Source organism: Rosa chinensis, chromosome 1 (assembly GCF_002994745.2).
Source record: "Rosa chinensis cultivar Old Blush chromosome 1, RchiOBHm-V2, whole genome shotgun sequence".
In the NCBI taxonomy this organism is placed as follows: domain Eukaryota; kingdom Viridiplantae; phylum Streptophyta; class Magnoliopsida; order Rosales; family Rosaceae; genus Rosa; species Rosa chinensis.
In genome coordinates, this window is record NC_037088.1 from 61448247 (window position 1) to 61474857 (window position 26611).

General features: G+C 38.0%; 5 protein-coding genes and 1 long non-coding RNA gene across 7 annotated transcripts; 2 read left to right on the top strand and 4 right to left on the bottom strand.

The window, feature by feature from the left end:
* Window positions 1–317: 317 nt before the first annotated feature.
* Window positions 318–6096, bottom strand: LOC112197457 (SET and MYND domain-containing protein 4). Of its 2 annotated transcripts, XM_024338178.2 has the most exons (15): window positions 5805–6096; window positions 5593–5727; window positions 5432–5518; window positions 5265–5336; window positions 4929–5130; window positions 4284–4402; window positions 3803–4192; window positions 3554–3688; window positions 3206–3343; window positions 2856–3011; window positions 2409–2648; window positions 2024–2175; window positions 1807–1921; window positions 1528–1608; window positions 318–1089 (listed from the first exon to the last, which is right to left on the bottom strand). In XM_024338178.2, exons 1-15 carry the CDS (start codon window positions 5931–5933, stop codon window positions 862–864), a joined length of 2379 nt encoding a protein of 792 aa, XP_024193946.1. In that variant the 5' UTR covers window positions 5934–6096; the 3' UTR covers window positions 318–861. The 2 variants fall into 2 exon arrangements, with proteins under 2 accessions (XP_024193946.1, XP_040367297.1); XM_040511363.1 differs by lacking the exon at window positions 5805–6096 and having other exon boundaries at window positions 5628–5727.
* A 627-nt stretch (window positions 6097–6723) lies between these two features.
* Window positions 6724–7828, bottom strand: LOC112176708 (probable pterin-4-alpha-carbinolamine dehydratase, chloroplastic). Its single transcript, XM_024314768.2, has 3 exons — window positions 7394–7828; window positions 7045–7237; window positions 6724–6957 (listed from the first exon to the last, which is right to left on the bottom strand). The coding sequence occupies exons 1-3, from the start codon at window positions 7733–7735 to the stop codon at window positions 6866–6868; spliced, it is 627 nt and encodes a 208-aa protein (XP_024170536.1). The 5' UTR covers window positions 7736–7828; the 3' UTR covers window positions 6724–6865.
* A 5657-nt stretch (window positions 7829–13485) lies between these two features.
* LOC112182160 lies at window positions 13486–14176 on the bottom strand. Its single transcript, XM_024320609.2, has 2 exons — window positions 13777–14176; window positions 13486–13701 (listed from the first exon to the last, which is right to left on the bottom strand). Exons 1-2 carry the CDS (start codon window positions 14093–14095, stop codon window positions 13685–13687), a joined length of 336 nt encoding a protein of 111 aa, XP_024176377.1. The 5' UTR covers window positions 14096–14176; the 3' UTR covers window positions 13486–13684.
* Window positions 14177–15413: 1237 nt separating this feature from the next.
* Window positions 15414–16404, top strand: LOC121051726. The gene is made up of 3 exons (XR_005806637.1): window positions 15414–15743; window positions 15959–16049; window positions 16176–16404. It is a non-coding gene; the product is annotated as an uncharacterized LOC121051726 (long non-coding RNA).
* Window positions 16405–20859: 4455 nt separating this feature from the next.
* Window positions 20860–24223, top strand: LOC112171312. The gene is made up of 8 exons (XM_040508017.1): window positions 20860–21458; window positions 21753–21939; window positions 22065–22220; window positions 22384–22548; window positions 23570–23646; window positions 23723–23804; window positions 24075–24144; window positions 24192–24223. The coding sequence occupies exons 1-8, from the start codon at window positions 20860–20862 to the stop codon at window positions 24221–24223; spliced, it is 1368 nt and encodes a 455-aa protein (XP_040363951.1).
* Window positions 24224–25468: 1245 nt separating this feature from the next.
* LOC112181615 (probable non-specific lipid-transfer protein AKCS9) lies at window positions 25469–25994 on the bottom strand. The gene is made up of 2 exons (XM_024319991.2): window positions 25627–25994; window positions 25469–25518 (listed from the first exon to the last, which is right to left on the bottom strand). Exons 1-2 carry the CDS (start codon window positions 25934–25936, stop codon window positions 25502–25504), a joined length of 327 nt encoding a protein of 108 aa, XP_024175759.1. The 5' UTR covers window positions 25937–25994; the 3' UTR covers window positions 25469–25501.
* Window positions 25995–26611: the final 617 nt, after the last annotated feature.

Below are 26611 nucleotides of genomic sequence, written 5' to 3' on the forward strand. Positions count from 1 at the left end.
ATTTTGATTGGCTTAGTTTGGACATTGTCCATGCAAGTGAGGTTAAGAGTGTGCAAACCCTCGCCCTTGGCAAATGAGGCTAACGTTGGGCATGGCAAGTAAGCTAACGGTGTCTATGATGACGCTTATGCAAATGAGGATAACAGCGCCCATGAAAGTGAGGTTAAACACCAAAAGATATCGTATTTTTTCCAACCTTGTGGTAACTAGCCCACGAAATTTCTCCCAAAAAAAAAAATTGTTGTCCGAGACCATGATTTCCACCTGAAACTATGGATTATAGCACGGTTATTTGTTCAAAATCGCACATTATTTTCTCACCAAAATCATCTTATTGGTGAATAATGATTTTTGAGCAAATCATACAAGTAACAGGACTCAAATATCTTGACCCAAATTTTCAGAAAATCGTGGAAATCATAAAATAAAAAATCTGATAATTTTTTTTGCACAACGTCGCTTAGAACCCAGGTCTGAAGGCTTTGCCCCATTGGCTTGAACAGTGCACACACTTTGCAAGACCTAGATATCTGGGTTGTGATAGTCTCAAGCTATTTCCAGAGTGGTTGCAAAACTCAAAGTCGCTCTACAGACTAAGGATTGTAAAATGCTCCAGAATGTCGGCTTTGCCCCGAGGAATGTGTCAACTCACTGCTTTGACAGACAGTGGGGCTATCCTTTGGAATTCAACACTGTGGCCTAAGAAAGTTGTGCATCCTGAAATTTTATCACCCACCATACATGTATTACTCGCAACAGTATTTAGGTTGCAAACCATTGAACAAAGTTAGCAAAGGATTACAATCACTGTCTATGAAGAAGAAGAAAAGATCAGAACAGGAGAGAATATGCTGACTGAAATCATGTGAGTTGATACTTGGCAAAATAGGTCTTCCCCTCTTTTCTGAGGAATTGAAGATCTGGGAAAATGACGTCTGTATGTGATCCATAATAACATGAAAATATTTGATAGAGTCGATCTATGCTGTCCACGGCACCACTGTCACGCAATGATAACTGGATAGATGAGAGCTTCACAAGTTCATATCCAATAACAATGTGATTAAGGTTATAGAGCTTTTCCAGGATCTGCCAATTGCCCACAATAGAATCATGAAAATAAAATTTGGAAGTATGTACTAGAAAAATCTATCGAGGATATTTTGAAGGAAAAGACAAAACAAGATCATTCTTCTTCATGACTTGAAACTATGACAGAAGTGGGGACTATGAGCTAGTAAAATCAAAAGATTTCATATGACTTGAATCACTTGATATGTCATTGCATTTGTATCATGCTCATCCCCACATAAGAAATATCTGGGAAAAATATTGCTCGGGGATTTTGAATCTCGACTTTCTGGTCATGCTTAAACTGCGGTCAATAACCATGATGTATCTTATATATGAATTCATCCTCACAAAGATCTGATCTAAGAAACATGAACTAATGCAACAAAGCTAGGTGAAACATGAACTAATGCAACTAAGCTAGGTGATGTGACTTGCGTACAACAAGAGTTTTACCTCAATTGATGCTTTACAGTGCTCCATTGCAGGTTGCAACTCTCCGACCAAACAAAATGCTTGTGCAAGATTATCTTCTGCCTGCAAATATGAATCATTCAAGTTAAGCATAAACTGATCCAGTCATATGAGCCAAACTTATGAGGATCATTGCAGATTCAAATGTTACAAAAAAAAATGGCCAAGTGCTCAAACACAAAAATGTAATAATATTGATCATAATAACTTGAACAAGGAGAAATTTATATCATATGAAAGTAAAGTGTGCTTGAAACTCACCTCTGCAATTCTTCTATTATATGCATGCAAAGTTGATCTCAGCACACCAAGAGAACTTAAAGCACCCAAAAGCGTGGTACTAGAGACATTTTTTGAGTCTATTGAATTCTGTAATCTGTCAAGAAATGAACAGTCAAGACTCTAGTATGCAGAGTGATGATAATAGATACGTGACTTAATTTCAAAGCCATGGACCACCTCTTAGATAGTGTTATACCTTCTGATACAGTTATTTGCAGCTACAGAGGAAGATTCTAGATCACGATAAGAACCACATTTTAGACAGTAGCCAGGATTTAACTGGTAAAAGCTATTGATTTGCATATCATTTGCAGCTTTATTGATGTCATCAATATTGAGCTCTTCAGCCTGAACAAACATCAAAATAGTCGGTGAGGATAACATAAAAAGAATCCAAAAGGAGTTGGCAAAAGTCTTATAAATAACCAAGGTAGTCAAAAGTGAAGATACACAATTGACTACCATTTTCCGCATGTAGTAGGGCCGAAAAGTTTCTCAAGTAAAAATTCAGGATGTGACTCCAATGTCAATAATCCAGTTTAATGCTAATATTAATGTACATTACAGAAAATACAGAGTACCTGAAGAAGAGAGACGATGCTGTCAGTGTTGATGATGTTCGGTAAGTGCTTAAGTTTCTCTTTTTCACAGTTAATAACAGAACTCTCCAAGACTATGCCAGAACAGTTCAGCTTCACACAGTGAAACGCATTTAGCACTAAGTCTGAAAAGTTCATTTTTGAACAACCGGTGCACTGACATCGAAATGAGTACTCATCTTCCAGAAACTTAATCCTGTCCTTACAATCCCACTGCCCAACCTGTAGAACTAAAACTTAGTTTTCACCTAGAAATGGCAACCTTTCATCAAATTGGCGTTTCAAATCATGGCAGAAAAGGTTTTGGCGAACAAAACGGGTACTTAATTCTGTATACTACAGCTGCTTGATCAAGCAGTTACAGGGAGAACATCACAATGTTATTCCATATTACCAGAACTGAACGAGATTAAGAGTAAGTGCGTGTACCTGTGGACCATAGGACAACTCAAGGGGACACCCTGCTGAGACATATTCTGTAGTTCGTATATGAAGAGTGCGTGAAAGGAAATAAGCATGGATGTTAGGTCGACAAGAATGGTTGAACAAGCTTCCTGATGCATAGATAGCTTGACCTACTCTGACCTATAAAAAGATGATGATGCAGCATGATTCAGAAGGCACACATATGTAAGTACATCAATTACAAGCATCTTTGCATTAAATTTTTGAGTGTCGCACATGACAAAGATCAACAGTATTATTGTAAAGACGGTGTAAGGAGGACAGGAAAGGAGGGAAAAAAAAGGAAAATATAAAAGCATACCATAAATGCAAACCTGTTCCACATTACTGGTTGGACCTCCTTCCCAAGATGACAGATTTCCAAACTGATCTACTAGTTCATGCTGGTCAATGAATTTCATACGAACAACTGTCATAGAGTTCACCCTAATTTGGGATATAAGTATAACAATCTGCAACAGCAAGAGAATTGGAACATCAGAAAACAGATGGCAATCAAGCATGATATTAAAAAAAAATGTAGATATAGACTGCCGCAGCATACACAGCTATCAGAAAACAGCCTCCATTACAACTTAATCTCTGACATGATATATACAAATAATATATATATATATATATATATATATAGAGAGAGAGAGAGAGAGAGAGAGAGAGACAACCTGTGAAATGGAGATCCCGTTTATTGGTATTTCAAAGCCATTACAATGTTGCAGACAGCATGATAATACAGCAGAGAATATATGTAATTCCAATTTCGATTCTGGAGGCATTTTTGAATAATGATGAGAAAGATCCTAGAAGAAAATATAGAAGTTAGTCAGTTACAAATCAAAATGTATTCGTGAAATTGACACAAGTAACTTAATTCGTAAAGTAGAAAACCTAGACAGGAATAACAGGATATGTACCGAAATTTCTCCGAGATTAATACTATCTGTGGAACCTCCTCTTTTGATTATAGAGTTGACTAGTACTCGACCAGCCAAAACTATCTCAGAAGGCAATACTGCTGGCCAGGGTACACCTTTACATTCATGCTTATGTTCAGAAATCTGATCATCTCTTTCAGAATCAGCAATTAAAGTGGCCTCCACGATGTACTTCTGAAGGTTGTCTGGTAGATACTTATGAATGCTTTGATTGTTTGGGTAATCGCAGCACATTTCTCCTCCTGCCTCTATACAGCATTTCTGGGAGCAATACCATGGTATTGAACATGATGTACATGGGACTTTATCCGCTGGTAGTTCATTCAAGCAATAGTGGCAATGTGTTTCCCGGCAATGCTTTAATATTATCTGCAAAGCCAAGGGCCGATATATTTTAGATTCCTCATCAGCAGCAGAAATGCAGGTATTTGCAGTGGCAATAAGAGCTCTTTATTCATACCGTTGCAAAAGGGTCTTCGGTATGTACCAAGGATGCTTGAGGAATGTCCACCGTGGAAGCCAAACCCTTTCCTTTCTCGGGTGTGGTGACACATTGTAATTTCATTTGGTGTGGTTCATCTGATGGATGACAATGTAATTTAATTAGGTTCTTAGTATTTCAGTTCCCTGATATTAAGAAAGAAAAGACAATTAGGAGATTTAACCAGCAAAACAAGCTACAAACTCCAGGATGTCTTCGCATTGCTAAAGAAGATTGCACTTAAAGGCTCAGTAACAAAAGTGTACTCAAAATGAGACATCTGCCATCGCTACTATCCCAAGGCAAGCATGAAAACCCAGAAGCTTAATTGAATATAATACAAGAAAACTCAAGTTCGATAAAACCAAAAGCATATTATAAGTGAGAGTACTATTTCATGCTGTTTTGCGCCAAGATGGAGCTTCTGTATGTTTCCAACTTGTTTTATTCATCTTTAGTTTTCATCACAGTTTAAAAACATAGGGGTCCAGAGTGTATCATTATCGCAAGAATTAAAGAGGATTATTAATCAACAGTGAGCAGAGCTTTTCAATCACAAAGTCCAAAGAGCCCAGTATAGTACATAATCGATAACTACCAGTAGTTTCTAACTTGTAATCTTACCCAACATATTTGAGTTATTCTGATTATGTCGTGTCGATGGACTTGCGGCTTTATACTGTTGGTCCAAAACTATCTTCATCTCACTTTCTATCTGTTTCTTCCCACCAACTGATGACTCCGCAGTCTTTGCTACATCCAAGTCCCGTATTGCATCCTCATATTTTCCCATAGATGCATTTGCCTTGCCTCTTCTAAACCATGCCTACAGCAAAAACGAAAAAAAGTAAAACAGGAGAAAGCTAGTGCAACCCTCTTTGTCTCTCTTGTTCTATATTCACAAAGTCATCAACTCCATTACAAACACAAAAAAAACTTTCCACATCAAGAGCATCTCACCTTGGCATAGTTTGAAGAAATCCGAAGCGCCCGGTTGCAGTCTCTTACACACTCCCCCACAAGCCCCATTTTCTAAGCAAAACACACCACACATATATCACTAACAACCAACCAAAACTATCAAAAAAGAAGCCATCTTTATCACGTTTTCAGTACACGGTACTCACATGCAATACAGAAGCCCGGTTCACATACAAGGTAGCAACCAACTTTCGGTCTTGTTCATATGCATCCATTGGAGCAACTCGCAATGCCTAAAATATAATCAATAATTGCACAAATTGAAGTAACTAAATCACTCTAATTAAAAAACAACTAGAAAATCTACCTGGGTATAGAAATTCAAAGCATTAGCATAATCACCACTCAAGAAGCACCTATTCCCCTTTTGCTTACTCTCCAAAGCACCCTCTTTATTCTTCCCGCACAGCGCAACTTCCGGGTCCGTCAGGTCATTAACCATCTGGGAATTCACAACAGATTCATTTCGGTTACCCCTCGGAAGTTTCGAGAAATAAAATGAGAAAATGCATGACCTACTCGCTGGAACGGCTCGAAATGGAGAAGGAAGTCGAGGAGAGAAGAACACGAGCTGGGCAGATCGTCAGTAGTGCTCTCTGCGATCATTTGCTTTAGGGTCTCGGGAACTAAAGACTTCAGCTTCTCCATTACTGGTTGTTGCTGTTTGGGCTTGGCGGTGGTCAGAGAGTTCGTTATTTTTGGTGGGAGGAGGCGGAAGAAGGCGGTGCTTTTATAGTTTTCCACTTTAGGTTGATGTCCTTAATCTTTTATCAAATTGCCTATTCATCCTCTCACAAAAGAATATTAGGAAATTTAAAATAGAGGCGCCAACGACGGAGGGTGGAACCGAAATGAAGAATAATGTCATTCGATATAATAGAGCGTGGTTAGAATATGTACTTAGTTTAGAACTAGGGAATGTCGGGAATTAGTTTAGAACTAGATTTGATAGGCTATTTTGAAGTTCAAGTTAAAATATCATTGTTGAAAACTAGGGTTCATTCACGAAGGTTATAATATCTCACTCTTGATTGAGGCCAAAATTTCATCTTATTCATATAGACAAGTCCCTTCACCCCTGTTCAAGAGTTGATTTTCCAATACATAAAAGGATCATCACTTGCCGAGAGTGAAATGTGAGGTTGCATAAAGTTACCTTCACCCTTGTTTGATTGATATTAGGTGCATCATCATAAAGCTATAGGCATTTGTACTATTAGAGTATTAGATAAGATGGACTTGAGGCTGACAGCATTAGAAAGGGAATTAGTATAGTGCAGCTTCTAACAAGGCTTCTCAATGTTCTCATTCCTTCAAGGACCTAGCAAAATCTTCTAAATATATTGGAACAAGAGGTTTCAGGTTAAGCACCATTGGCTTAGTAGCTTTTTAGTTGCTGTGTAAGTAACCATTTGTTGAACTGCAAAGATGAAGGGAGTTATATGATCAACAAAGAAACCATCCATTAGCACAAAAGGAAAAATAAGCAATCTTCTTTTAACACTTCTACAAAAGCTTTTAGTCTTTGTGACCTCTGTGATATCATTATTACACAATCACGCAATTCTTCAAGACTTCGACTAAGCCCAAGCTCTTCTCACGGGCACGAGATCTGATGTTTTGATCTCATCTATCTTAGCAGCTACAATGAAATCATTCATGGTCAATCCTCCTGCAACAATGGAAGTTGGTATTGTCATTGACAAATGGTTTTGCAACAGCCTCAAGAAAAAGTCCTAAAAGTTTGCAAGAAGTTTACCAACGGAAGATGTCCATAGCTCTGCTCTAACTTGATTGGGTTGCTCCAAGTGAAGATTTGGGAAATGCCCTGCAGCTTCCACAACCTTATAAACCCTATTGATGAGTTCAACCCCACATTGGTAATCTCTCAATTTCCACAAGCACTGTAGTTTGAGCCCATCTTCTCCAACTATCAATCTCCACCCAAGAACCTACACACAAAAAAGAAGCACAATATTCTTGAAGCAAAAACAAAAAGGGTCCTCAAAACTGCGCATTATAAAGAGTAAAAGAACGAAACTCGAGTCACGCATTTCATCGAACACGTTATGGGCATTTTGCAAGTGTTGGTGAACGAAGAAACTGACCTTCCTGAGGAGCTCTTGCGCGTCCTCTTCAAGCATAGGAGCCTGGAGAGGAGAGACAGGGGTGCACTCTTGCTGGGCTAGAGAGGAAGCAGACACAGTTGGGATGAGGATCTTGTGCTCTGTGTTCTGGAAGCCCAGTACTTTGTCTCCAAACTCACTGGCTATCTCTGCCGGGAACGGGTCTCTGGCCCCAAAGTCTCCAAACATGTCATGTTCCAGAGCCTGGGTTCTCGGGCCGGGTCGGGCCCGAGTCGGAAGAGTGAAGAAGTTGGGGTGGTGGTGGTGGTGGTGGTGGTGACATGGAAGAGAGAAGTGAGGGAATGAGAGGTTGGTGGTGGCCATGGAAGTTCGGATTTTGTTGGTGTTATCTGGATGATGATGATGATTGGCTTTTGTTTGGTTTCCGGAAAAAGGCCGGCTATTGGTGCCCGAGGTACTCAGAAAACCACGTCATTAACTATAATTTTGATGCATTTATCAAATTTTATCTAGAAATTTCACTTTACTAGACTATCGATTTTACTCAAAAATTCGTTATAGGTTCGTGGTTAATTATTTTTATCCAAAAATTATATTTTAAATTCGATTACTTCACTTATAAATTATAATAGTGTCGTGACCAGTGGTGAAATCGAGATTTCAATCTTAAAAATGCATATTTCAGAACAGTATTTGATCCTTATTATTCTTCTCTTATTACTTGGCTCATCATTTCAACAACTTTTAGTGCAAATAATTGAATTTTTGTTATTCAAGAAATTGAATAACAAATTAGTTAAAAGTCGGTGGGTATTTCAAATTAGACTGAAAATAGACATGGAAGTCAAAACTTATGATTTAGAAACATAAAAATAAGAGTGAATTTAATCAATTTATGGCAAAAACTTAATAAGAAATTCAAATTATTCAATCATGTGGTGACCCGAGAGATGGGTCCCACAGCACCACGACCCCGAGCCAATGAGAAACCGACATGTCACAAATGACATCCCGATAACTCATCAATCCGAAATCGCAAGGCTTTTTGGGTTTAGATTGTTGGTTTACAAAACATTTTCTTGGACAAATCATTCTAGCAACCTATTTTCAAAAGCGGAATTTAAAGTGGGCTAAAAGATTTGGGCTTACAATCAGAGCCAAATTTGGAAAACAAATCACTAAGTAACAACCAGGATGAGAGACGCGCCTCAGGGTTACGGGCCTCTCGAAGTTTTGTAAATAAGCGAGTAGGAAACAAATAAATAAGTAAAAAGTAAATAAATAAGTTACTTCAAAATCCGATAAGAGACCAAAACCTTCTTTTAATAAAGTCAAAGAGAAATGCGCCAAACCGGGCCATGTGCCTCCTCTGTGCGCTCCCCGACCACATACTCGAAACCTGCACACGGTTGTAGGTGTTTGAACCCAAACTAAGCATTTTGGCCTGACAAGGCGTGTCTTGGAGAAATTGAGCCAATGCCAGTGGCTCAAGCTATATATTGTCGACAAGTTCGAAATATATTATTTATAGGCTAAATAAAGCCTACCTGCAGAATTATGGAAGATTATGCGAGCTGTAAGAAAAGTCAACTTTAACACATTTTCCCACTTCGGCTAGGAGAAACCGAGCCCAGCTCAAGAAAAACTGGAACCAAACAATAAGGGTGAGCTTTCGTTCTCGCATGTCCAGTAAGGGCCGACCCAACCATGCTAGGTTTAAAAAATAATATACTTGAAGATATTTACTACATAATATTGTGCATGTTTATCGAAAATACTTTAAAAAGAGGCAACCACAAACATTTGTTCTCTTTTATAAAACATATGCAGCATGCTTCACACAACTTGGAGCTCCGATATACGTACCTGATGCTAAACTAAAACAAATCGGTGACCGATCCGGTTCGTCATCATTAGAGAACCGGCCAACTACTCTGTAGTCCATGTGACTACAAGTAGCGAAAGTGTCTATTTCCTGGCCCTGAGTCTCCTATGACTGGTTCATTGTTGGTACTCACCCTTCCTCGACAAACACAGGAGCACAGCCCCCTCCGAAGGTTCACGGTTATCGACACTGTATGATCTCTAGGAATCAATGCGTCAAGGTCCCATTCACTTTCAGGTCACAAGTACAAACATACAATGGGTACAATATCTCAACATGCAAGTCTAGCCTCGGTTTTTGCAATCAGCAATTATCAGTTATGAAAACACAGGTATCATGAGGCATTAACTAATGAACAACCAAAAACGCACTTGCAGACAACATAGTATCTTAGTATAGCATTCCACATATATCGAAAAACCTCTAACAAGGAAGGGACAGCTCACCCTACCTGGATATGGAGTGCTCGTCCACATTCGGGTTCGATCCCGACTTTTGATCATTTGCCCGAATCCAAGTGCACATGCTCAAGTTCTTTATAATAAAAATAAAATTAATGAGTAACTTAACGTCACTATAACTCAACTAACCGAGCAACCAAAACATTTACTTAATTTCCTTAAAGTCCAACGGATTATCCTTTAACATAAAAATCTATTATCCATTCCCAAATAATCCAAATGATATTGCATTTGAACCATTTGGGATATGGTGATCATGCTTAGCACTTTGGCCTTTATTTCTTTACCCTTTTTACTTTAAGAAAACAAATGACAATTTCCATTCCCGAACATTCCACTAAACATAATAAGCTCATTCAGGATATGGTGATCGGACTTCTTTCCTTAATGTAATTCAGGTCAACCAAGTTGACATTTTTACTTCGTCTTTAAACCTTAAGCAAATAAATAGCAACTACCATTCCCGAATAATTTCATTTTACGGTAATTCCGGGATATGATAGGTTTGGAATATTTCTATTCACGGGCCTTAAATTGAACATTCCACATATTAATTCACTTATCAAAACCGGTCCATTCTTATTTACCACTTTTCTCATGCATTTGACCAAACCTCCGATTCCATTCTTATTTTACATTTAAACTTCGAAAACAAATTCATCCTTTTAATTCTCAAGACAATTCTCGTCTATTCAATAAGCTAATTCATACTTATTCATGCCAAGTTTCCAACATAACTGTTAATACACAAGCAGCATAACCATATCTTATTTTGTTTACTCAGTAATGCCATAACTTTTATCAATACAAACAACACACAACCATATCGATTCCAAAATGCACAGTCCCCTTACCATTCTTCTTTTTCCCAAATTAGAAGTCGAATCGTCGAAGCTGCACTCTACCACCATTAATCCTTCAGATTCCCTAGTACGCAAAAATGGGATCAATAATCCATTCTCAACCAATCCATATCCAAAACAAAGTCTCGAGTTTTCTTACCATTCCTTAACATCAACGTAACTAACCCAGCAACTCCTCTCTTCCAAAACTTCAAATTCCGTAACTTCACATACCTAAAGTCCTCCAAATGCAGAACTCCTCAAACCTCAAATCAAACGGCAATAGATTAGGGTTTCTCAATCCACATCTAAATTTGGGGTTTTAACCAAAAGAGGGTACGATGATTACCTTCGAAATAGTGTGGAAATCCGGCATCCATGAGCAGTGGTGCTGTGGTGGCTCACGTGCAGGCGACGACGCGTGCGGAGGCTCTAGTCAGAGTTAGAGGTCGGGTTATGGGTTTTTGGTCAAGGGAGAGATGCTGACTCCATGTATGGTGGTGGTTTGGCTCGTTTCGGACTGGAGATTGAAGAACGAAGGCATGCAGAGCTCGATTTCCGGTGATGTGCATTCGATGTCTTCTGGTGATGGGATGTTGGGGGCTTGATGGTCGGCGCTCTCTGAGCTCACTGGAGGCAGCGGTGTATTAAAAAGGTAGCCGAAAATCAATGGATCGAGGTTGAGAGGCAGCAGTGTCGCAGCCTTAGGTAGTCACAGGTGGAGGTCGGAGGCGGTGCATGTCGATGGTGAGGCTTGGGCTTGGGTCGGATTTGCGTGCCGGATCAATTGGAGGTGGCGGTTTTGTTAGGTGGTGGCCGGAGATGGGGTTTTCAACCTCTACAGTGGGAGGACGAGAAAGAGAGAGGTCGGGGGAGAGACAGCGATGCGGCCGAGAGAGGAGAGAGAAAGAGAATGGTATTCTAGGGTTTTCTCCTAGGATACTTTCTATTTATACTTGTGTCCCTGAAATACCAATTTTGCCCTTCTGACGAATTACAAAACTCCTCTAGCTAAATGCTTTCAGTTTTGAGCTCGTAACTTTTCTTTAATTTGTTTTTCGTCGGAAACTTCCTAAATTAATTCTTGACTTCGTCCTAGGCCCAAAACTCAATTTCGTTAAAACTAAAAATTCAAATCTTCACTACAACTCAATTCGCCTTCCTTTCAAATTTGCTTCGACGATATTTTGCTTCAATGAACTTTAGTAACCTTCTAGGCCCAAAACGAAGGACTCTGGCCCAAACTTAAATTATAAGGCCCAAATCGAAGTCTCTACACCGAATTAATCTCTAAGGTCAATTTCTTCACTTAAATCACCTGGCGAAAAATTATCTTCTAAAAATTAAACAAAATTTTCGGGGGCTCACAAATCATGATAGGGATGATACTACAAGAGAGAATGTAAGATCAAGCTCGAGTTCAGGCTTATTGTTTCAATATAAAACACGATTCATATCAAAACTTGACCTACCTGTCTTTACTCTTTCAGGGGAAGTCATATATCGATCTCTCTTATCTCTGTAATTGCCTCCTCTCAATCCCAAAGATATATTGGGCACATATATATTGCTTGCAATTAAGTCAGTAGTTCACTTAGCTCACTAGCTAAACTAAATAGCATATTTACATACAAATGAAGTTCACTCTAGCTTGTACCTAGATCTTCCATCTTATGGTGGAGTGGTGATACCTGCAGAACATCGGAATAAGTCATCATCCATCACCTATAAACACATGAACTAATTAACTCATCAGGCATCAGCTATATATTAATTAGAAGGGATACATGCAGTACTTACTTCCACAATTGAAGTTGTGATGGACTCGCCTTCCACAAGCTTCAATCTTCTTAACGAGGCTAGGGACAGTGATCAAATTAGCGAGCTTGGGAGTAAATATGGGGCACTCACACTCAAAATTTCCTAACCAATTTGCAGCAGTTTGCAGAAACGTTATTGCCCCCAAGAATAAGTTCGTGCCTTGCACTCGTTCACGAGAAGCTTGTTCTCCTGCTTGCACTGACTCGGCGTCGTGTCCGCCTGCACCTTCGGAACCAAATCCAAATTAAACATTCGCCAAGCAAAAAACTAAGCATATCGTCATCAAGCCCCTGATCACCATCACTATTTTCATTTCTGTTACTACTTGATTTTAATTAGGGTATGTATTTGGACAGTGCAGAGTGCCCGTCTATATCCATATTTCCAATTTTGTAGTCAACAGGAACATTTATCATAGATTCATAATGGTCAAGATAATATAAGAAGTTTTCAGGTTTGATTAAAATCCACTCATCTAAATCTGCCGTGGGTTTTGAGATGTAATCTAGGTCAAGTCCCTCCTTGTCGAATACGATATGATTTGGTCTAGTATGATTTCAGCTATAATTTCCAGTTGCGCAGGAACGTAGACAATCACTGTTAAAGTCGTGCAGGAACGTGTCAATGGGACTCCATATCACAACTTAAAAGGACTATTCAAGCTTGGAATTTTTTGGAAAACCACAAATAAGGGAGTACGTTCACCTTAGAATAAGCAAACTAGCTAGTTGAAAAAATATTGTGCCAGTAATTTGCACCCTTTTTGCCGTGTGTTTTGGACTGTACGTAATTCTATAAAGTTAAGCCCTGCCTTCACCACTAATTAAGAAATGCATGCCTGATTAGTTAATTAGGTCTAATTCTAGCTTATAGTGTTGACAAGATTAGAAGAATTCATTATCATTTAGTATAATTAATTGTATTTTAAGCATCCGGACTAGGTCGCCAACTCCAGGAACTCATAATGATTATCTGATTGCATATATATTACTTATTAGTTCCTCTTTTCACGTACAGAAGGTGAAAATAATCAAATATGCATATCCCACAACAAAAGTTGACTGATATTTGTACCTAGTTGGAAGATCTATCTGATAGTATAAATAAAAATAAAAATGCGCTTTTTTACTTATTTATGGAAATTCATACATCAGGATTTTCCTTATTTCCTCCTCTCAATCTCTAATATACATCCGCATAAATGCATAACTAATACAGAAAGCTAAGATGCATATTTTATTTGTCAAGCATAATTTATATAAATATATATATTCTTCTGGGATCTTAGTGCATTCCTTCGAACTCATGGAGTGGTGATACCTGCAGAAAAATAAAGGTTATGATAAGCTATATGCAAATTAAAGTTGTGAGTGAGATTGAGGAAGAAAGACTTACTTCCACACTTGAAGTTGTGAGGAACAGTCCTTCCGCAACCTTCAATTTGCTTAATGATACGTGGGACGTTGAGCAGATTGGCAAGCTTGGGAGTAACATAGGGGCATACACACTCAACATGAGTGACCCTAAGGCGTTGGCAGCAGTATGCAGAGGGATCACTTCCTGTAACAACTGCCTTGCACGCATCAACGAGAAGCTTTTTCTCCTCCTTACACTGGCTCGGTGTCGTGTCCCCCATTGCTACCGGAACCACATCCCAAACACCCACCAAGAACAATAAGCATGCCATCAAACCAAATAATCCTGGCCTCATCATTTTAACTTCTCAGGTTTTCTAGCTTCTTTACAATTTGTTTTCCTTCTCTCTTTACTTTGTGGTATTAGCAGTAGGCACAAACCCACATTTTATAGATCGAGAATAGGTGATACTTGCAGGAAAAGGTCACCAACTTGGAATATTTATTTAGTTTGCAGAGTCAGCTAGTCTGCATGTTAGGTACGTACGTATATAATAGCTGGAAATAAGAAAATCACCATGGTTAAGGAACCTACTATTCAACTTCAAGCAAGAGAAACTTCTGGAGAACTACATACACTTGCGTTCAGATTGTATGAATTTCTATAATTTAACAACAATGACAGGCCTAATCCGGAGTAAGTAGCCAATGTATGACTATGACTAAATAAGCAATATTTTATCAGTGTTTTCTAGAAATTAATATTTGTATATGCATGACCGCTGCTTCGACTTGTGTTTTACTTCAGACGAGTGAGACTTGCAATTTAATAAGATTACCCTGTCTTGGCCGGTTGGAGGTATATATAGACTTATAGTCTTCTAATTTTTATATTAATACATAGATGAGGAAATTGGTGTCACAGGCTCACAGCTACTTGTAATATCCGTTAAACCTACGATAAACAAACGCGATGTTAGCATGGAGAAGTCTCTGCATTGACCCATGAAGTGGTGTCCAGCTGTCATAAATGTAATGCGAGCTTTCTAGATATCACTACTAGCAAAACAGGCATCTCACATAAATTTAACTCACATAGATTTTATAAAGCCACAGATATATCTGTGAATTGGATATACAGAAAACCATGTGAAATAAGTATAATTGGGCACAGAAGAGTTTATGGAATAACAATAACCACAAAAGTCTGTGTGAAACAACATCAGATACAGATGTCCGTGTGAAAGTTAAAATACTTTATCTACTCACACGGTTGTCCGTGTGAACCCTAATTCACATAGACTTCTATGTATATCAAATATTAAATTATTAAAAAATCTTTTGTTTTTGTGCTATATAAATTATAGAGGGACGGTTTTCCGTGGCCGAAACTTTTTGACACAGATATCTATATAAAATGAGCGTTGCACATATATCAGTGTGAAATGTAGATACGGACATCCATGTGAGAAAAAACACCCATACGAATCTTCGAATAAGAACCGACAGATTTACTGAGATAATTACACATGGATATATGTAAGAATTAAGAATGCATTTCACACATATTTCAGTAGCAATTTGACCCATTTAACCTATCATCATTATCGCCTCTCTCTCTCTCCCCCCTCCTCCTCACTCTGCCGCCTCATCATACCTCCTTCCTCTAATCACCATCTTACTCCCTCAGACAACTTTAGCCTTCCCTCAACCCCATATCTCCTTTTTCAACCAATGCAATTGAGCTTTAATTAGAAAAACAAGAGATCGATCAACAAACGCAATTTGAAGCGGTTGAGGTCATCAATAGCAGAGTTCACCCGTCCTCGGCCTCCACCAGAGCTCAGGATCCATGGACCAAATCTATCCTATGTCACTCTCTCTAGTTCTTTATCTTTCAATTTCCAACTAGTTCCTCTCGAAATGGATTAATGGGTATTGTAAACTCTGTGATATTGATGAGGCTTGGTTGGTGATGAACCAGATAAGTGTAGGATGGTATAGAAGGTCAGTTCTTCTTCTCTCTATCTTTTACAGTTGAGTCATTTTTGTTTTTCACTATTTGTTTGCTGTAAAATGTGAAAAGTTATCTTCTTTCCCTTCAATTTCTCCTCGATAGTTAAATGTTAATGATTCTTTGTATTTCCTCTTTTCTGGGTTTTCTCAATTGACCACAGTTTCTCTCGGTTTCGATTTCTGAATGTTTATTTGAATCTACTAAGGAACCCAAAGCTTTGAGCTTTATTCTTCACGTCTGGACTAATCTCGTCTCTTAAAAAGGGTGAAATTCTGAATCTTTCAGCTTAGAAAGAGGTAGAGTTTTCTATCTAATAACTTTTCGTTTTCTTCATATATGCATATTTCAATGGCAATTAAAGCTTCAGAAACGGTGATCCTATATATATGTGCTTGACTGATAGCATGTGCTTTCTTTGGAAGGTGTAAGGCTGGTAATTTGGAGGTTAAGCAAGTTTCAGGGACACAGCTGTTGTACAGGATTTGCGGATCGGGACGGTCTAGTGGGTCTGCTGGGTTTGAAGAGAAAATGGACTTTGCTTTTGACAAGTTAGAGAGTGGGATCAAGAATGGTAGTGTTTTGTTCTATACTGGGAGCTATGAGTCGGTTTATATATTGGGCCAATGTGAGGGTGATTTGAGCAACAATGATTGTGGGGATTGTGCTTATGAAAAAACTGATTTCCAGTGTGGCGATTCAGTTTCTGGGCAAATTTTGCAAATATATATATATATATATATATATATATTTAATACCATCACTATTCCACACTAACATCTGTGTGAGTTAAGAAGATATTTCACACTGATTATAATTTTAAGAAATCATTTGGACTCACACGGATTGATATAAATTTAATTATGCATGTTAATAGATAGTGGGGTCCATGACAAATATTCACACGGACTCCCAAAACTAGGCCTGGGCATTTTAGCCCTAAAGCCTGAAAACCTAGACTGAATAGATCCGGGCCTGGCTTTGAGGAAAAAAAAAACAACAACAAAAAAAGCCTGGACCATTTGCATTTAAACGGGCCACTCCCGGGCCTTGTTATTCAAACGGCTGAAAGCCCGAAGTCATATAACATTATAACCCTACATCTGTAGGTACACTGCCTTGACTAAGAGACTTCAAAATCACAGCCTTTTTCTAGAAATTGACCCCGATCCTTTCCCAAACCGCCAAATGCAACCCCGACCCTTTCCTAAAGATTGAATCTGCAGCCTTCTTCAGTTGAATCAGTTATTCACTTCTTCGATTCCCTTCGCAACAAGAACCATTCACTGCTTCACTTATCCAGTTTCCCTTAGCAGCTCAAAGCCTCGAACCCAGCCTGGGAGCTTTCCTGATTTCGAATTCAAAAACCCTAATTTCCAGAAACCCAACAATCCCTAGCCCTCAATCCCTTCTGCCCTTCTTTGATCTGCTCGAACCCATTAGAATTCCTAGCTTTCCTGATTTCGAATTCGAAAACCCCAATTTCCAGAAACCCAGCAATCCCTAGCCCTCAATCCCTTCGCCTTTCTTCGATATGCTCGAACCCACTTGAATTCCTAGCTTTCCGGATTTCAAATTCAAAAACCTCAATTTCCAGAAACCCAGCAATCCCTAGCCCTCAATTCCTTCTAGCCTTGTTCGATTACTAACTCAAAACCCCAAGCCCTCTTCGAAAACTAACCCGAAGCCTCTCAGTCTTTGGTAATGGCACCCGAAGCAGCTGCAGTTTGTGGGGACGAGTTTGTGGTAGCTTCCAGCCAGTCTGAGGGCGGTGATTGATATTTATTTTTGGTTGTTTATATGTTTTTCTTATTTCTGAGCTTTTGTTTTCAGCTTCTGCTCTGTCACTTTCATGTGGGCATCTATTTGACTATTTGTTATTGTTGTATTTTCTCTTTTGTTTAATAAGTCTGCATAATGATGTGAGATGGTTGACTAATAATGTGATTTGCATCTGTGCCTATTTGACTAATAATGTGATCTGCACAATGTGAAATGGTTGTAGGATGAACATAGCTTGCTAGACAGCATTTGATGGAGGCAGCTGGAGGCTTGGAAATAAATTAGTTTGGTTTCAAACTTTATTTTTTACTTGGTCAGAAATAATTTATTTGCCTATTTGGTTTGGAACTTCATTTGGTCTATAATTCGATTAGTACTTCAGTTCTTTAGTTGGTTTTATTTATACTTTGAAGTTTGAACTTTTGAAGTTGGAAACTTCACTTCTTCAGTTCTTCATTCATACGGTTTGAATTTAAACTTTAAAACTGCATTTGTTTGTACTTTGAACTTTGAACAAGCTATGAAGTTTGGATGTTATTCTAGTCATTTTGCACCTTAGTTTGTGACACTGATTTGTATGATGTTATTCTCTTCTTTTAAACCCAGAAAATCAAAAACCTGATGAAATTGTGGAGAAAATGAACAATGTCAAAATTGGACTTTTGGGCCCGAAAACCCGACAAGACCGGCCCATTCAATTACTGTCTGGGCCTTCACCGTCCCTATAACTGGAAAACTTTATTTGAGCCTGGCCAGAATAAAACGGGCTTGGTCCCAGCCTAGCAAAATGACATGAGGTCCCGGTCCGTGCCCAGGCCTACCCAAAATCGTATGAGTAGAGCATTAGCGCCCCCTTCAAAGGCAATCGAAAAACATTCCATGCTTGCATTGTAGGTATAGCATTTTACACACTAATATCCATGTGAAATAGCATTATTTCACACAGATTTAAATCTGTGTGAGATGTCTGGTTTGCCAGTAGTGTATTTTCCTATTTTACAGTCTATAATAATTGTTAGGGTGTCCTAACTATAAATAGGCTATGTTTGTAAGAATTGTTACTGTGTTGCATTAATTTGAGAGACTCATAAAATTTGTTCCATAGTTTTCTTTCATTTTCTTCTAGCTATCAAGTTTGGCTATGGCGTACATGTTATCATGGTATAAAAGTAAGTTATCTCACGTGTGCATGTCTCACGGCTACACGGGCTCTACATCACCCAAAGTTGTCCATATGTATGGCTTGAAAATTCACCACACTTGAGGGGACGTTTTGAGAATATGTATATCCCACATGGGAAAAATGAGACCTTGCCTATGGGTTTATAATGATTTGGGCTACTTCATCCATTAACAATTGGTTTTGGATGTGAAACCCATATTATTTTATCAAAACTAATATGAAGACAATTCATTGTGGAGCCATCAGCCATCAGATGTATAGATGTCGACTAAATTAATTTTGTCTTTGCTTGTTTTGTGAATGATCTTCTATTGACCCACCAAGAAAAGAAAAAACACAAATTATTCTACAATATAATGTGAAGCTAGTTTTCTTTAAGAACACGTTTACTTACTTGGAATGATAATGAAAATGGAGAGATGATTCCGAGATAAAAGTATTCATGCATTTACTAACACATAAAGAAATCGAAATGGGTATAGGTCACTCCTCCTTATTAGGAATCGTTTCCTGAATACTCAGGAATTTGATTAGGAAAAGGGGAGATGGGTTTAGGAATCAAAGCATCCAGAATCAAGGCTGATTCTTTTCTTCTCCCATTCCAAGTTGTCTCCGTTTTTTTTTTTTTTTCATTTCAAGTAAGTAAACAATTAGTAGTAAACAGAGTCACGTATGAGAGGGTGTGTTAAAAAATCATACATCTAATTATGGACATGGTTAAATTGTGAGCGATAGTATCAATTAGCAATGAGTCACGTGTACCACACTTTTAAGTCGTTTATCATTCATAATTAAGCCTTTATCTAAAAAGTGATGCCGCGCCGTTAATTGATATATCTTGGATCTTCGATCCACGACTATGAATATTAGTTAATCAAAAATATTTGAAAGAATTTAATATATTTGGACCTAACAAGAACAATTTATTGCATCCGAGCATAAGAAGCAAGACAGAGCAATTTCGACCAATCAAAGGCATCCTGTCAACCAGTCGATTCTGACGATTTCCAATTCCAGTTTTATAATTTTTCTGTTTTCTCCTTCATGAGCTCTTTTGTGCTTTCTTTCAAAATCACAAGTAACTAATTTCTTAGTAGTTAAGTGTTGTTGAAGCCACGGTCTTGTTTTTATTTTATGACTTTTTATTAGTTTTATTTATCAAATGGATGAGAGACAAGAAAACTAGCTGGCACCCAAATATTAAGATCCAGTCGTCAGTGTGTCCCAGGAAATAATGGCTCTCCATGCATGCTTGGTCTTTGGCTAGACTAGTGATTTACTTCAGGAACCGGGCCGGCTGAAATAAAATTATAGTTAAATTATAACTCAAACAAGTAAATTCTTGGAGAGACGTCGATCTTACACTGTTACAAATATATGGTCTTCTAGTTCTTGCATATACAACAAACACTACCAGAAAACTTGTCTTTTACGACGCGCAAATTACGGCGTGCATGGCATGCACGCTGTAAAAGACTGTCTTTTACGGCGTGTTTTTATGTGCGCTGTAAAAGACTTCTCTTTCTGATCTTTTACGGCGTGCATTTCGTGTGTGCCGTAAATGTCATATTATATTTACGGCGCACATATAATGTGTGCCGTAAAAGACTTCTCTTATTGATATTTTACGGCATGTTTTTCATGTGCGCCGTAAAAGACTTTCCAATTTGATGTTTTGCTTTTTTTATGTGCGTCGTAAATGCCAAAAAATTTGAAGAGCCCGCTATTATTTTTGGCTCAAATTCTAATTTCCCTCTTTACTGGAAGTTTGCTATGAAAACCAGAAGATTCGCCCTCGCCTCAAAAGAAAAAAAAAATTCTCCCAAAGTTCTCTCGTCCTCCCTCTCTATCCATCGTCGCAAACACCCAAAATCACCTACCCATGTAATCGTCGGATCTTCCACCTCTCCCTCGCCCTCTCCGCCTTCTCTCCCGTCGACAACTACGTCTTCGACTGCAGCTCCACCGTGGACTCCACCTTCGACGATGGCCGCCGCTTCGTTCCGGACTTGTCCACTTCAGCTCGCTCAATTTCACTCCGAAACCAAAACCCCAATCCCAATTCCCCCCAAATTTATCAAACCGCTAAGGTTTTCCGGTGGCCGTCCTAATATGAGTTCCAGATCCGCGACCTGGGCACCCACATGGTACGAGTCCATTTCCAGAGCTTCAATTCTTGTAATTTTGATTGGAATAGTGCTCAGTTTCATGTCTTGGTGAGACGCATTCTTGATAAGTTAAGGGCCGTAGATAGTGGCAATGGTGCCATTGACAATCTCAATGATGCCATAGTGGAGGAGGAAGGAGATATTTCTGGCCTCGGACTTGAGAGGCTCTTGGCAAGGCTTAACCGGCTTTTATCTGGTAAAGGATATTTGATTGTGTTGGATGATGTGTGGCACATTAGCGAATTTTATTCGGATTTAGGTTGTACATTTCAGGATCGGTTATCTTATGGATTGCCTAAGGGTAGTGGTGGTGCTGTTATTGTCACCACTAGGATACCAGAAGTTGCTGAACACATGGTTGGCAGAAATAACTTGATTACTGTTGAGCCTTTGGACACAGAAAGCTGCTGGCGAATATTTATGGAGACTATCAAGGATAATAAGGAAGTTTTAAACATTTCAACTCATGAAACTTTGGATAAGATTAAAAATGAAATTAAGGACCAATGTTACGGTCTACCATTGGCTGCTAAGGAGCTCGCAGGAATCATTCCCAAACGGATTCGTGAGATAGAGTATTCTTCTCAACTTTTCCTAAATGTATTCTTCTTTGGTTTTTGCTTCCTTTTTTGTTTTCTGTTTTTCTTATTTTGATGGCTGTATATATGTGTGGGTGGTTTTTATACTTCATGCTTTACTTAAACTGAAGTGAGATGGAGACACTCATATGAATGAATTTCATATCCTTCATCTTGAACTCTTGCTAAATTTTTCTTGCATAAGTATCCTATATGAAGAAGGAAAATTAGAATGAGTGATTGTGATAGATTTTGCATCTCACAATTGATAGTTTGTGGATGGAATTGTAGGTCCAACCGCTTCTTGAAGGAGATGTACATTCCTGATGAATTGCTTCATGCTGATTTGGAAGTCGAACCTGCTGTCCATATACCAAAATTCCCAGTATTGGTGTTTATTGATATGAAAAATATGAACAATAAACAGCTTGGAGAAAAACTCCTTGACAAATTTCGCTATCATCTTAATAAAAAGCAGGTATTTTTCTTTTTCTCTGTAACTCAGATGTAGTACTTTGACATAATCATTTGTGAAAAGAAAATTAGCTCATATCATTGTAAAGATGCATGCCATTTCACCTTTATGTCTCATTCCTTTTCCAGGTTTTTGCTGTTTTAGAAGAGAAGTCTGATACGAAGAAAAAAGTAAAGGCACATGACCCTGAGAGGGTGCTAAAGGATGTTTATGGCACTTTAGAAAAGCTTAAGCGTAAAGGATATGGTTTTGCTGATGAAATTCAAAAGACGATGACGGTTATAGTGAGTAATGTGTTGACATTTATTTATATGCATCCCTATGTTTCTTTTGTTGTTTTGATATTTTGAAGTTCAGCTTCTGATATACTTTGTGGGACTAAATTTTTTCTATGATTAATTTTCTCGGTGTTTGGTGACTGTATTTCGAACATATATTCATTCTCAGATTGTTGGTGGTGATTCTGTGGCTAACTGGATTTTGGGAGTTATCTGTGATCTGAAATTGCCGGAGTTACCCTCCATTGCTCCAATTCCGCTGCAAACCATTTCTCTTATTGGTGGTAGCATTTCAAGTTCCTTTGGATGGGTAGGACATTTCTCTTTTAGCAAGGCATATTTTCTGTCTGCATGTTGGTGAAATGCTGTTGGTTTCTTGTTAGTGTTGTTCGATGGCTTAGGCATGTTGTGAGATATGTCACTGGGCCAATGGTGACAAGTTTTAGTCCAATGAGCATGCTAAATATGGACTGATTGCATTAGTTTGCAGTTTGTTGCTTCCCTCGTAGTTGTATTATAACTTAAAAGGAGTCAGTTTCCAAGCGCATGATTTCATAACTACAATAAGCATATTAGACACACATTGTACATTTCAGTAACTACTGTGTTACTGTATTTTCTTTTTTATATACATAATAGGTTCTGCCATAAGCCACTGTTAACTTTTCATGGAAAGATATGGCATGTAACTGTGTTTGTTTTGTTGAGGACTCTCCTGAATCCTGACAGAGACAAATTCTATTAAAATTGGTGCCAATTTTACCAATTCTTGGGAAAGTGACTGACTAATTATTATAATCATTATTTTGTCTGAAACAAAATTATATGTAATAAACTGCATTTGGTGAATATGATCTAGTGTGTATTTGTACTTTTTTCACTGTACTTAGAAAGAATCTGGAGAGGAGTAGCTGCTCTTGTGTATCTTTTCATTTAACTGTATGCATATGTAAGATATGCTGTGCTTGGTGAAATCATTCTTCAGATACATTTTGGAGAGAACAGCATGCAGAAATGTGAAATTATGCTCAATGATTTGATTGGTTCTAAGAGGACCAACACCAATATTAAAGCAACCATAGCTCAGCCATCTCGTATAGGTAGCTTTGAAAATATATATATATATATATATTTTTTTCCTACAGGTGTTATTACTTTTGGGGCTTGCTCTCGTATTACCAGAAGTCTACTATAATTATTTATTTACATTCTTATAGTTTTACATATCTTCTTGGATTCCTGAGTCTGAAGGTTGAGAGAGCACATTAGCTGTTCTATTTTTCATGAATCACTACCGATAATATGAGATTGACACTATATATTGATGGTTAATGCTGTCTCAGTTGGAATTGCAGTTTGAAGATAGAGAAATGCAGTTCATGGTTGCTCCTCTTCATGCAGCAATTATAATGCAATTTCAAGATCAGAAAAGGTAAATGGGAGGAATATCTGAGTATATCGTTTTTGGTTCATTAATTTTTCTCTTTATTGATATTGCCTACTTTCAGCTGGACCTCCAAAGATCTTGCAGCTGCAGTTGGGGTTCCAATAGATACACTTAATCGGAGGATCAATTTTTGGATAAGCAAGGTACGCTGATGGACTCATGCTTTCATATTTCATAATTTGATTTTTGTTTTTCAATACATACACTCTTTGCTTAGTTGTGACAAACCCTAGTGATTTCAGTCATCTGTTTTATTGAATGAGAAAATAAGTGTTAGACATTGAGCACAAAACTCTAGCTTACATTTGGAAAGACCCAGTAATTCAAGTCATCTATATTGTTATATTTTGAGGCCTTAAGCATTGGAAATCAAGATTAAAGCTCTCACGGTTGCCTCTGTTTTCCTATTGAAGGGAATTCTTGCAGAATTACTTGGGGAAGATACTGATGACCATATGTTTACACTAATGGAAGGGATGATTGGTTCTTGCCTCTGTTTTCTATTCTGCTTCGTCATTTTTTATTTGTAGGACTGCAACTTGGTGAGGCACTAGGGCTGTGAGTCCTGTGACAATGAGTTACAATCTTGTAGATAGAGTAGGTGAAAGAAATGAATGTAAAGTAGTGTAGGAAATGGATTCTTCTTTACTTGCAAGCAAATTTTATATGATGTACAATGACTATATAAATGAAGTTTATTAACTAACAAAAATATAGAATCATGAAATAACAAATAAATTGTGAATTTTTTGTTTTTATTTTTTTTTATTTTTCAAACATCATTTACGGCATGCATGGTATGTGTGCAATAAATGTAACCCTCTTTTACGGCACACATGTAACTCATTTACGGCGTGCATGGTAAGTGTATCGTAAATGCACCTCTCTTTTACGGCCCACTTTTGACTCACTTATTCAGCGCACATAATGTGTGCTGTAAATGATAGTTGTCTTTTACGGCATGCCCATTTACGACATGCATTTATGGGCCGTAAAATGTCATTTACGGCGCACATTGTGGGCCGTAAAAGACCTTTTTTCTGGTAGTGAAAGAACATTCTTATACAACAAAGAAGTCAATCTCCATGGTTAACCATGATGAGATTATGAACGCCATGGGAACCAGGGTACCTATGTTATGTGGAATGTCTTAAGGTTAGCTGTTCAATCCAGAGATTCGATCTATAGCTACCTATTGTTAAAGGTTAATGTACCTTATAAGACATGATCGAAAATGATCAGAAGTAGACTTATGTTGCTTCGGTAGAAAATGTGTCGTTGCAACACATCACTTCACAGCAGAAACATCTGTGGTGGTGGAGAAAAAATGTTAATGGAGAAGTATATTTTTGTGCGAAATTAAATTATTATCTGTTCTTTCTACAATATAGGTTTTGTAAAAACAAAAGTGTGAATACTGAATACAATTTTTAGGACATGGAAATAGTTTATTTCAGGGGTACAAATTAATTTAAAGTTTAGGGTTTGGGATCCTTAATTACCTAGAACCCCTCTATATCGTAAACATATTATACTTAATTACAACAAAAATATCATGCAAAATAGGAAAAACTGAATAAAATTCTGAATTTTGTTATTTATAGAATGTCACACATCCATTTCTTCTTAGTTTCCTCCTCTCAATCTGATCATAATTATTGATACATATTGGCACAATCACAATGCACTTTCAAGTATATGTATATGTAAATCACCTAATTAGCCGCCGAGAAAGCTAGCCAAGATCGAGGGATCGATACATATACATATACATATACATATACATATACATATATATCTATATATACTATTTGTTCTTGTAGGATCGACTTTGATCTTCTTATGGAGTGGTGACACCTGCAGAGAAAATGAGAATGTCAGGAGCGATATATACATAAATACAAGCAAATACTAGCTTATTCATGAAGTCACTGCAAATTGAGAGAGAGAGAGAGAAAGACTCACTTCCACACTTGAAGTTGTGAGGAACAGTCCTTCCGCAACCTTCGATTTGCTTGATGCTGCGTTTCACATTGATTAAATTCGCAACCTTGGGACTAAGGTATGGACACACACACTCGGCATGAGTAACCCTAACACGTTGGCAGCAGGCTGCAGATGGTTGAAGTCCAAAAATAATTGGTTTGCATGCACCAACGAGAAGATTCTTCTCCTGCTTGCACTGACTTGGAGTTGTATCCCCCTCTGCCATAGGAACCACACCCACCAAGCACAACAAGCATATCATCACAACCACTAAGCCTGCCCTCTCCATTTTCTCTTTATCTCAGTTTCTTTTTTTCTTTCTAGTTGTTTTCCTTGTGTCTTAGTTTGTGGCGTTATCAGTATACAGTACTCCCCCATAATTATATAGATCGAGAAGATGGGTGAGATTGGCAAACCAGGAATGTGTTAGGAAGTTAGGAAAAAACTATTCCAAGTCCTCCAGTGTGAAGGCAATGACTTTTCTATATATGGACATATCACATATCGAAGTTAGGAAAAAACTATTCCAAGTCCTCCAGTGTGAAGGCAATGACTTTTCTATATATGGACATATCACATATCGATCATCATGCATGGACAAGCAGAAAAGTGCTAATCAGGCTAGACAAAGTACGTACGTGGTGGAAAAAGTATTGGTACTTGTGTTCAGATTATACATTTTTTCTTTCTCAATTAAATTTCAGTTAATTTTGGCATGTATTTTGCGCTGTTGGAAGATACCGAGCTGGTCTAGATAATACCATCTTCCACAAGAGTTTAATTTAAGTACGTCAAATGTCATTATCACGTTATCAACATTGTGGAAACAAAAATACTATTGAATTATGATTACTTGTTGGTCTAGTACATGATCGCGAATATCTTGATTTAATTTTGAAGTATTAGTTGGAGGGTGAAATCTTCATATGGTGGTCAACTTCATGTACTCATCATAATGATACCC